Source organism: Oncorhynchus tshawytscha, linkage group LG02 (assembly GCF_018296145.1).
Source record: "Oncorhynchus tshawytscha isolate Ot180627B linkage group LG02, Otsh_v2.0, whole genome shotgun sequence".
NCBI classification, from domain to species: domain Eukaryota; kingdom Metazoa; phylum Chordata; class Actinopteri; order Salmoniformes; family Salmonidae; genus Oncorhynchus; species Oncorhynchus tshawytscha.
The window spans coordinates 3087191-3098726 of NC_056430.1; the positions used below are offsets into that span (position 1 = coordinate 3087191).

Sequence of the window (11536 nt, forward strand, 5' to 3'; positions counted from 1 at the left end):
AGCAGGATGTGACTGGCAGAGAGGGTATTGTATGTGAAGGATGAGGGCTGCAGTAGATATCTCAGGAGGGAGTGAGGTCTAAGAGGGTTTTATAAATAAGCATCAACCAGTGGGTCTTGCAATGGGTATACAGAGATGAGGAGCATAGAGTGCAGTGAAGTCTCATATAAGGAGCATTGGTGACAAATCTGATGGTCAAATGGTAAATAACGTCTAGCCGCTCGAGAGCACCCTTACCTGCCGATCTATAAAGTATGTCTCCGTACTCTAGCCTGGGTAGGATGGTCATCTGAATCAGGGTTAGTTTGGCAGCTGGGGTGAAGGAGGAGCGATTACGATAGAGGAAACCAAGTCTAGATTTAACTTTAGCCTGCAGCTTTGATATGTGCTGAGAGAAGGACAGTGCACCATCTAGCCATACTCCCAAGTACTTGTATGAGGTGACTACCTCAAGCTCTAAACCCTCAGCGGTAGTAATAACACGTGGGAAGAGGGGCATTATTTTTACCAAACCACATGACCTTTGTTTTGGAGGCCAAAGACCCCCCACCCAGAGACACCAATACTCCGAAGAACGGCCCACAAGAACGGAATGGTCTACAGTATCAAAAGCTATGGCCAAGTCAATCAAAATAGCAGCACAATGGTGACATTGAGTTATTTTAAGGTTGCAATGACACATCCATAATGTGATCGGAAACCAGATTGCATACCCGAGAGAATACTATAGACATCAAGAAAGCCAGTCAGTTGATTAGACCAGTTTTCCCAACACTTTTGATAAACAGGGAATAATAGAAATAGGCCTATAACAGTTAGGATCAGCTTGATCTACCCCTTTAATATAAAGGACGAACTGTGGCTGCCTTCTAAGCAATGGGAACCTCCCCAGAAAGGAGAGAAAGGCTAAAAAGTTGGAGATAATGTTGCTGCCCCCCTATCGTTACCAAGACTCAAGAAGAAAGGGTCTAAAGCATCTGACCCAGATGTTTTTTGGGGGTCAAGTTTAAGGAGCTCCTTTAGCACCTCGGACTCTGTGACTGCCTGCAGGGAGAAACTTTTAGCTCGGCAGGGGAAAAAGAGGGAGAAGCATCAGGGATAGTCACATTAGAAGGGGTGGGAGATGAGGAAATGTTGGACGTGCAAGGAGGCATGGCTGAGTCAAATAGGAATGTTGACTTAATGAAGTGGTGATTAAAGAGCTCAGCCATGTGCTTCTTGTCAGTAACAACCATATCTACAATACTTATGTAAATACAGTATCTGTTTTTTTACTTTTAATAATTTGGAAACATTTCTAAAAACCTGTTTTCTCTTTGTCATTATGGGGTATTGTAGGAACAACATTTATTTAATCCATTTTAGAATAAGGCTGTAACATAACAAAATGTGGAAAAAGGGGTCTGAATAGTTTCCGAATGCAAGGGGTTGGGGTTGAGGGTAGCTGAATGGTTAAAAACAAACAAAACCAATTTGGGGGGTGGTTGGGTTAGGGAAAAATAATAAATGAAAATATAAATATTTTTCTTCTCATATAAACACACACATATATAGAAGGGAAAAAATATGTATATCTAGGGGATTGGAAATTATGAAGACAATTACATGGATGAAAATACAATCTATTTGCAATATTAAAGCTCATCTACAAAAAAAATATTTAAAAAATACCATGTATACTGATTGTTTTGAGCAATACTACCAAAAGTATTGCTGATAGTGAACCTGAACAATTAAAATAAACTCTAACGTAAGCCCCGAGCAGAATGTAGTTTACCTATAGCCAGGTGAGAGTTGTAGCCTAAGCTACCGCAGAGGCACTTTTATTCAGGTAAAACACAATTTTCAACAGCAACAAAAATTTTGATAAGAAAAATAACTTAGCAAATTACTTTGATTGTCACTCAACTAATAAAGCCTAATCTTGCGCAAGCCATTTCACCAAAATCTGAATGTTGAAGGTAACCTGCAGATGTGCCAGATCAGGAATAGGCCTACCTCTCGTTGGTCAGCGGGCGAAGCTGTGCACAGTTTGACTACTGATATTGCCTGGTGTTGTTCAGCATGCAAAATGACTTGTAGATCAATAACTGTCAATATAATTACATGCTTAGTTCAACACTGCATGAGAGGACGCCGAGGTATTTTCCGGTAGGTAGAAAGAAAGCAATTGGAGCAAAACTTTTTAGTGAACCGGCAATTCGCAATCCCTGCATGCTACATTTGGATCGTATGGGGTTCCACGCTCATATCTTAAACATTTGAACCTGGGACCGATGCATATTAGTGAATCGTTACATCCCTAATTGATGCAATTCAATGTAGTTGGGCAGGAACTTGATCAAGCTGGACGTTCAGTTTCCGACCGCAGCCAGGTGACATCCTCAATGTGAGACAAATATCTGCTAGGTCATATGGTGAAAATAACCCTTCCACTGCAATATCTTGGCATCAGTAAGATAAAGAAGACAGAAATGGCATAGATGCTCTTTCAGACAGCTCATACTCACTGGGAGCCAGCAGGTCGTTCAGTGAGAAGTCATACACATAGCACATCCGCAGGAACTGACGCCTGGAACAGAAGAGGCATACAGGATGAAAAACAGTATAACCGGCTCCACACTGTTAAAACAGTATAACAAATCAAATCAAATTTTATTTGTCACATACACATGGTTAGCAGATGTTAATGCGAGTGTAGCGAAATGCTCCACACTGTTAAAACAGTATAACCGGCTCCACACTTAACTTCTTATGGCTGGGGGCAGTATTGAGTAGCTTGGATGAATAAGGTGCCCAGAGTAAACTGCCTGCTACTCAGTCCCAGTTGCTAATATATGCATATTATTAGTATATTTGGATAGAACTCTGAAGTTTCTAAAACTGTTTGAATGATGTCTGTGAGTATAACAGAACTCATATGGCAGACAAAAACCTGAGAAAAAAAATCCAACCAGAAAGTGAGAAATCTGAGGTTGGTCGTTTTTCCAACTCATTCCCTATTAAAGATACAGTGGGATATTGGTCATGTTGCACTTCCTAAGGCTTCCACTAGATGTCAAGAGTCTTTAGAACCTTGTTTGATGCTTCTACTGTGAAGTGGGGCCGAATGAGAGGGGAATGAGTCAGGTGTCTGGCAGAGAGCCACGAGCTGGCCACACTCGTTCACGTGAGAGCGACCTGCGTTCCATTGCAATTCTACAGACAAAGGAATTCTCCGATTGGAACGTTATTGAAGATTTATGATAAAAACATCCTAAAGATTGATTCTATACTTCGTTTGACATTTTTCTACGGACTGTAACAACTTTTTGACATTTCGTCTGCAACTAGTGAATGCTCTTTGTGAGTTTGGGTTTCTTTACCAAATGCGCTAACGAAAGAAGCTATTTGGACATAAATGATTGACATTATCTAACAAAACATACATGTATTGTGTAACATGAAGTCATATGAGTGTCATCTGATGAAGATCCTCAAAGGTTAGTGATTAATTCTCTATTTCTGATTTTTGTGTCTCCTCTCATTGGCTGGAAAAATGGCTGTGTTTATCTGTGACTTAACATAATCGTTTATGGTGCTTTCGCCGTAAAGCCTATTTGAAGTCAGACACTGTGGTGGGATTAAAAAGAAGCATCTTTAAAATGGTGTGAAAAAGTTGTATGTTTGAGGAATTTTAATTATGAGATTTCTGTTGTTTTAAATTTGGAGCCCTGCACTTTCACTGGCTGTTGTCATATCGATCCCGTTAGCAGGATCTCAGCCCAAAGAAGTTTTAAAACAGTATAATTGATTCACACTGTGACAACAATATAACAATTTAAAGCAAATCAAGAAAAGTGCTAAAAATAGGCCACATGAACATATGTAGCCCAAGAAACAAGGTTCATGAAATCAATTACTTGCTTGTAACAAATGACATACATATTCTCTCTCTGAAACTCACTTGGATAATACCTTTAATGATACAATTGTAGCAATACCCAGTGGTGACCTAAATATTGACAGGCTTTCATCAAGCTGCCCACTAAAGAAAAACCTTCAAACTGTAACCAGTACCTGCAACCTGGGATTTTAAATTATGTTAAATCGATTTCTTCAGAGTGAGGAAATTGTAGGCTAAGGGTTAATGATTTTGTTCATTGGCAAGATTAGAAGATTTAGGCATAACTTTCCAGCAACACATGCAAAACCTACACATCCAAGTATAACTGACCAAATTATGAAAGACAAGCATTGTAACTTTAAATTATGTAAATTGGGTGTGGAAGAGGGGGGGGGCTCTATCAACAATGACAACTTGGATGGAAAATTACTGCAGGCGATATTGCCACTCCTATCTGCTCTCTCTTCAATCTAACCTTACAAAAAAAGTGTGCATTCTCCAGGGCAGCTGTCTAGGCCCCTTACTTTTTTCCAATATTTACTAATGACCTACCACTGGCTATGAGTAAAGCCTGTGTGTCTATGTATGCGGATGACTCTACACTATACAGGTCAGGTACTACAGCAAGTGAAATCACTGCAACACTTAAAGAGATGCAGTCAGTTTCAGAATGGGTGGCAAGAAATTAGTTAATACTAAATATTTCAAACACTAAAAGCATTGTATTTGGGGCAAATCATTCACTTAATCTTGTAATGAATAATGAGGAAATTGAGGAGACTAAACTGTTTGGAATAACGCTGGATTGTAAACTGTTATGGTAAAAACATATTGATGCAACAGTAGCTAAGATGGGTAGAAATCTGTCCATAATAAAGCATTGCTCTGCCTTCTTAACAGCACTATCAACAAGGCAGGTCCTGCAGGCCCTAGTTTTGTCGCACCTGTACTACTGCCCAGTCGTGTGGTCCGGTGCCACAAAGAGGGACTTAGGAAAATTGCAGTTGGCTCAGAACAGGGCAGCATTGCTGGCCCTTAAATGTACACGTAGCGCTAACATTAATAATATGCATGTCAATCTCTCATGGCTCAAAGTGGAGGTGAGATTGAATTCATCACTACTTGTTTTATGTAAGAAGTATTGGCAAGTTGAATGCACAGAGCTCTGAGTTACTAGCACACAGCTCGGACTACCATACTACAAGAAATGCCACCAGAGATCTTTTCACACATCTCAAGTCCAGAACAGACTATGAGAGGCGCGCAGTAATACATAGATATAGAGCCATGGCTACATGGAACTCTACTCCACATCAATTTTCTATTTTACTTAACTAGACAAGTCAATTAAGATCAAATTCTTATTTACAATGACTGCCTTCCCCCTGCCAAACTCTAACAACGCTGGGCCAATTGTGCCCGGCCCTATAGGACTCCCAATCATGGCCGAGTGTGATACAGCCTGGAATCGAACCATGGTCTGTAATGATGCCTGTAGCACTGAGATGCAGTGCCGTACACCGCTGAGCCACTCGGGAGCCCTAAAACTCTGCAAGCAGTAGTAACTCCTGCAAGAAGTAGAATATGGAGAAAAATAATACAAATACACCTAATGGAAAAGCAAGGACTGTGAAGTCACACTCACAGGTACACAAAACACACACAACAAACACCCTACACACCTGGATAGTGTGTTGTAGTAGACTAGTGGCCTGAGGACTTAATGTACTGTGAAATCTGTTGGAAAATGTATTTTAATGTTTAAAAGTGTTACTATAATGTATATTATACTGCCTTAATTTTTACTGGTCTCCAGAAAGAGTAGCTTCTGGCTTAGCAGCAGCTAGTGGGGATCCACAATAAATACACATCCATGACCCCGAGCCATCCACCGGGGATCCATGATAAATACACCTACATGACCTCGAGCGATCCACCAGGGATCCATAATAAATACACCTCCATGACCCCGAGCCATCCACCGGGGATCCATGATAAATACAAAAAACGGACTCCACACAGTTAGAACATTATGACAGATTCACACTTAAAACATTTCTAACCGTGTGGAATCAGTTTCACAGATCAGTAAAAAGCAATCTCAGGCAGACGACAACAACTCACATCCTCAGGTAGACACTCATGACAGCAGTGGGCCACTCATGGAGCTGGGGGTGCTGGATGTTTTCAGAGAATGGGACCTGTAGGGAAACACATCAGATAGAAATAAACGGACTTGGATTAATCAGATACATACATACAATGCCTTTAGAAAGTATTCACGGGCCTAGACTTTTCCACATTTGTAATACAGCCTGAATTTAAAATGGATTACATTTAGATTGTGTCCCTGGCCTATACACAATACTTGAAAATGTCAAAGTGGACTTAAGTTTTTAGAAATTGTTACAAATGAATTAAAAATTAAAAGCTGAAATGTCGTGAGTGAATAAGTATTCAACCTCTAAATAAGTTCAAGTCATATAATAAGTTGCATGAACTCGCTGTGTGCAAAAACGTTTTTGAATGACTACCTCATCTCTGTATCCCACACATAGAATTATCTGTAAGTTCCCTCAGTCGAGCACTGAATTTCAAACCGATTCAACCACAAAGACAAGGGAGGATTTCCAGTACCTTTCAAAGAATGGGTCAAAATAAAAAAAAGCAGACATTGAATATCCCTCAGTTGCCAGAGAGGAAGGAAACCGCTCAGGATTTCACCATGAGACCAATGGGGACTTTAAAATAGTTAGAGTTGAATTGCTGTGATAGGAGAAAACTGAGGATGGATCAACAACATTTTAGTTACTCCACAATACTAACCTAAATAACAGATTACAAAGAAGGAAGCCTGTACAGAATAAAAATATTCCAAAACGTGTTATATTTGGGTCAAATCCAACACATTACTGAGTATCACTTCATATTTTCAAGCATGGTGGTGGCTGCATCATGTTATGGGTATGCTTGTCATCAGTAAGGACTAGGGCGTTTTTTGTTTTGAATAAAAAGAAACAGAAAATTGCTAAGCACAGGCAAAATCCTAGAGGAAAACCTGGTTCGGTCTGCTTTCCAACACTCACTGAGAGACAAATTCACCTTTCAGCAGGACAATGACCTAAAACACAAGGCCAAATATACACTGGAGTTGCTTTCCAACATGACATTGAATGTTCCCAAGTGGCCTAGTTACAGTTTTTACTTAAAATCTGCTTGGAAATCTAATGGCAAGACATGAAAGTGGCAGTCTAGCAATGATCAACAAACAACTTGACAGCGCTTGAAGAAATGTATAAAGAATAAATGTGCAAATATTGGACAATCCAGGTGTGGAAAGCTCACGGAGACTTACCCAGAAAGACTCACAGCTCTTAGAGACTTACCCAGAAAGCCTCACAGCTGTAATCGCTGCCAAAGGTGCAAAGTATTGACTCATATCCTAACTGTAGGTAGTGAGTGTAAGGTTTCAACTGGTGAACATGAGTCTGGGACTTAGGGGCCTAATGTAAATGGGAGGCATTTAGTTTTTAATACATTTGCAAAAATGTATAAAATGTTTTCACTTTGTCATTATGGAGTATTGTTTGTAGATGGGTTAGATACATTTTTAAAATTGAATTCAGCCTGTAAGAACTAAATGTGTATCAGTCAAGGGGTGTGAATACCTTCTCAAGGCTCTGTACCAGTCAAGGGGTGTGAATACTTTCTGAAGGCTCTGTATCAGTCAAGGGGTGTGAATACCTTCTGAAGGCTCTGTACCAGTCAAGGGGTGTGAATACTTTCTGAAGGCTCAGTATATACTGCACATACAGTGGGGTCCAAAAGTATTAATGATTGACATCCTTGATAAAGATGAGTTATGTTGTAGGAAAATATTTGGGGGAAATTATATTATAGTAATACAATTACTGAGAGATCTTGTTTAACAGGTAATATATATTTTTCTCAAAAAGATAGGGGTCAAAATTATTCACGCACCTTGTTTCAATACCTCACCCCGCTGGGATAACGACAGTACCTCACCCCGCTGGGATAACGACAGTACCTCACCCCGCTGGGATAACGACAGTACCTCACCCCGCTGGGATAACGACAGTACCTCACCCCGCTGGGATAACGACAGTACCTCACCCCGCTGGGATAACGACAGTACCTCACCCCGCTGGGATAACGACAGTACCTCACCCCGCTGGGATAACGACAGTACCTCACCCCGCTGGGATAACGACAGTACCTCACCCCGCTGGCATAACGACAGTACCTCACCCCGCTGGCATAACGACAGTACCTCACCCCGCTGGGATAAGAAAGTTCTTTGTTTCTGGCCATTTTGAGACTGTAATCAAATCCACAAATGCTGACGCTCCAGATACCAGATACTGAACTAGTCTAAAGAAGAACAGTTTTATTGCTTCTTTAATCCGAACAGTTTTCAGCTGTGCTAACATAATTGCAAAAGGGTTTTCTAAAGGACATTTCTAAGTGACCCCAAACTTGTATACAGTAGTGCATATTGAATTTATTAAAAGTAATATAACCATATTTGTACAAGCATTTCGCTACATCCACAATAAGCTAAACATGTGTATGTGACCAATAAAATATTATTTGTAGTGTAAGTGCACATACCATGTAATGACACTCAGGCTTGAAGCGGTACAGGAGTTGCAGTATTCTCATGTACAGTCTCTGTACTGCATCTGGCTACAATGGGGACAACAACATTGTATTACACTACCAACATTGGCAGCTGCAAATAAATTGTAACTTTTATTTGAGTCATATACACAATACAACCTCTGTGTGTGTTATTGGAGAACTCATGCAGTCATATTCATGCTAATTTAAAAACGTGTATTACCTTTGGGCTCGGGGCAAGGTCGTTCTTAGTGAAATGTTTTGCCTCCTGCCCGGTAAGGACCTCAGTGCGGAAAAAGGTTACGATGGCGTCCACTTTATACACGGGGAAAGTGTTCTCCGTCATTGTTCCTATGAATAAAATAAAAAACGGAATCAATAAACAATTCGAATTCAGATCAATGGTTTTACTTGGGTATTTTGCTACGGTACACTACCATTTCTCATATCAGTACATTTGAACTTGCGGTCTGCTTTAACGTTAACTAGCTAACATTCACGATTTAACGTTAGCCCAGATAGCTAACTTGGCTACCTCGCTTGCTTTGTCTGACACACATAATCGTTATAAATGTTTAAAGCTAGATTATTCAAACAGTGATTCTTAGTATAACGACTTTGCAATGAGTAGTTTGATTACCTGATATTGTGTTGTTGACTACAGAGCAAACAAGTAGCTAACTATTTCACGTCTGGTATTTCGATTTTTGGCGCTTTCGAGGTAACTTCCGTGTTTTTCGAATTCTTCAGTTGATGATTGGTGCGCCACCGCATGGTTTGGGGTCGTCACTGGTTTAAACAGTCACAAAGTCATAAACCACGGCCATTTCTGCAGTTTATCTTCTTAAATCTAATTTTCAACCGAACCTTAACCACACTGCAAACACTTGGTGGCAGGTAGCCTAGTGGTTAGAGCATTGTTGCTGGATCAAATCCTGAGCTAACAAGATACAAATCTGTTGTTCTGCCCCTGAACAGGGCAGTTAACCCACTGTACCCTTATAGGTTGTCATTGTAAATAAGAATTTGTTCTTAACTGACTTGCCTAGTTAAAATAAATTAGCCTAACCTTAAATGATGATCAAAAACCCTTCAGTTTTCATTAAGTTTTAAGACTTTTTGGAAAGTTAACGATAACCGACTCATTTAGAACACGCAGTCCCAATCTACATCTGGTTAGCTAGCTGCCCCAGAGAACTCCACATGTCAAGAGCATGTTACAAGCAGAAAAGTAAACAAAGTACTTATAAGGATGGAAAAACTGGGTTACGTGTAGCGTAGTCAGTGTATGGAGAAGTCAGGGCTAGCCAGCCAGACACTTCAGAGGATGTGGGCTACTTGGCCTGGGTATGTTGGGTATGTTTTTACATTCTGGAATGTTCAGTTGAACGGAAACGGTGCTGTACTGATTGACAAGTTGGAAAACAGGGAAGGGGTTGGGTTGTGAAACGCTGTCAGCATGGCCAACGTAGCCTAGTGGTTAGAGCGTTGGGCCAGTAACCGAAAGGTTCCCATCTAGCAAAGAGGAATTTACCCAGAAGCAGCCCTCTTCCGTGGGACCGGAACTGATTGAATCGGGCCAGGAATCGTGTTTCGGACTCGGCCCGGAATCAAAATGAATGACTGCCCAGAATCGGCCCAAGTACATCGGCCGTTTCTGTCTACCGGAATTCAGCCGACTTTGGCGGCATCTTAAAGAAACGCCCCAGAAGCGGCCAGATGAAAATAAATGTATACAATTGACCCAATTTAGTCATTTTAAATATGACTATGATACATTTGATTCATACAAATTATACCCATCCACAAGAAACATTTTGTGTCGGAGGGAACACCATACACCTAGTGACCATGTCAGCGTGCATGTGCCTAGCCCTCCACAAGAGTCGCTATAGCACGATAGCACAAGGACATCCCGGCCGGCCAAACATTCCCCTAACTCGGACGACGCTGGGACAATTGTGCATCGCCTCATGGTCTCCCGGTCGGCACGGGTCTCGAACCAGCATATGTAGAAACACAGTTAACACTGAGATGCAGCACAAAGTATCCAAATACAAAAATACTACACAGGACTCTTAAAGAATTTCATTAAAATGTTAATTGAATTTTTTGATCACAGAAACAATGAGAAAATATGGAATAAATTAATAAATAATGAAATGTTAATTATATAAAGCAGCCCGTTTAATCATCTGGCAGAGTAGCCCAAATCGGCCCAAGCCCCAAGTAATACATTTGGGCCAGATAATTCACACAGGAATCGACCCGAGCTTAATCCCCGCATCCTAGCCATAAGTAATACTGCCGCTGGTGGCCCAGACTCGGGCCACCTGACTTTGGCCGAGTGTGACTCTCAGCCGAGTGCCCGACTCTCAGCCGGAATCGGCCCAAATCCACTGTGCTATCTGGGTTGCACATTTCAGTTGTACAATCGACTAGGATTGCAGTCCAAACACTTAAAAGACACAACCTATCCCCTCAGCCCTCAAATTAAGTGGACACTTCTGATGACGTATTATGACGTCTGACGACGGGATAACACTTGCGGGGGGAGGAGGGAATGATTTTTAAATGGACCATCCTTGGCCAGAAATAGTCACTTGTTCATCCCGCTATGATTGTTTTCAACTTGTGGGTGCTTTAAATGCGCTACAGTCAATTATGAGTAAATGTCTACTTATATTAAATATATCATTATTCATATAAAGCGAGGGTAACTCTGGTGGTAAGTGTTTGGACCACAGCCCAGGTCTTTCCCTATCCCAATGCCCTTCACACACGTCACTCATTCCTTCAAGCCACAACCACCAAACAGTAGCAAACATACCACAAGAACGTACAATAATGTTTTGGGGAATTCAAAAAAAAAATATATATTTTACCTTTATTTAACTAGGTAAGTCAGTTAAGAACTAATTCTTATTTTCAATGACGGCCTAGGAACAGTGGGTTAACTGCCTTGTTCAGGGGCAGAATGACAGATTTTTACCTTGTCAGCTCAAGGAT

At 40.9% G+C, this 11536-nt stretch overlaps 1 protein-coding gene across 2 annotated transcripts in view; it reads right to left on the bottom strand.

Annotated features, from left to right (window-relative positions):
• Positions 1-9860, bottom strand: part of nuf2 (UF2 component of NDC80 kinetochore complex) — a 28218-nt gene extending 18358 nt beyond the window's left edge. The window contains exons 1-5 of one of the 2 annotated variants that reach the window (XM_042329590.1): positions 9798-9860; positions 8751-8878; positions 8519-8593; positions 6011-6087; positions 2511-2572 (exon numbers count right to left, since the gene is read on the bottom strand). In XM_042329590.1, the coding sequence (XP_042185524.1) occupies positions 2511-2572; positions 6011-6087; positions 8519-8593; positions 8751-8873 (337 nt within the window). In that variant the 5' untranslated portion in view covers positions 8874-8878; positions 9798-9860. Of the gene's footprint in view, positions 1-2510; positions 2573-6010; positions 6088-8518; positions 8594-8750; positions 8879-9167; positions 9313-9797 lie in introns of those variants that run through there. The other variant, XM_042329586.1, reaches the window with a different exon arrangement.
• Between the last annotated feature and the right edge of the window lie 1676 nt (positions 9861-11536).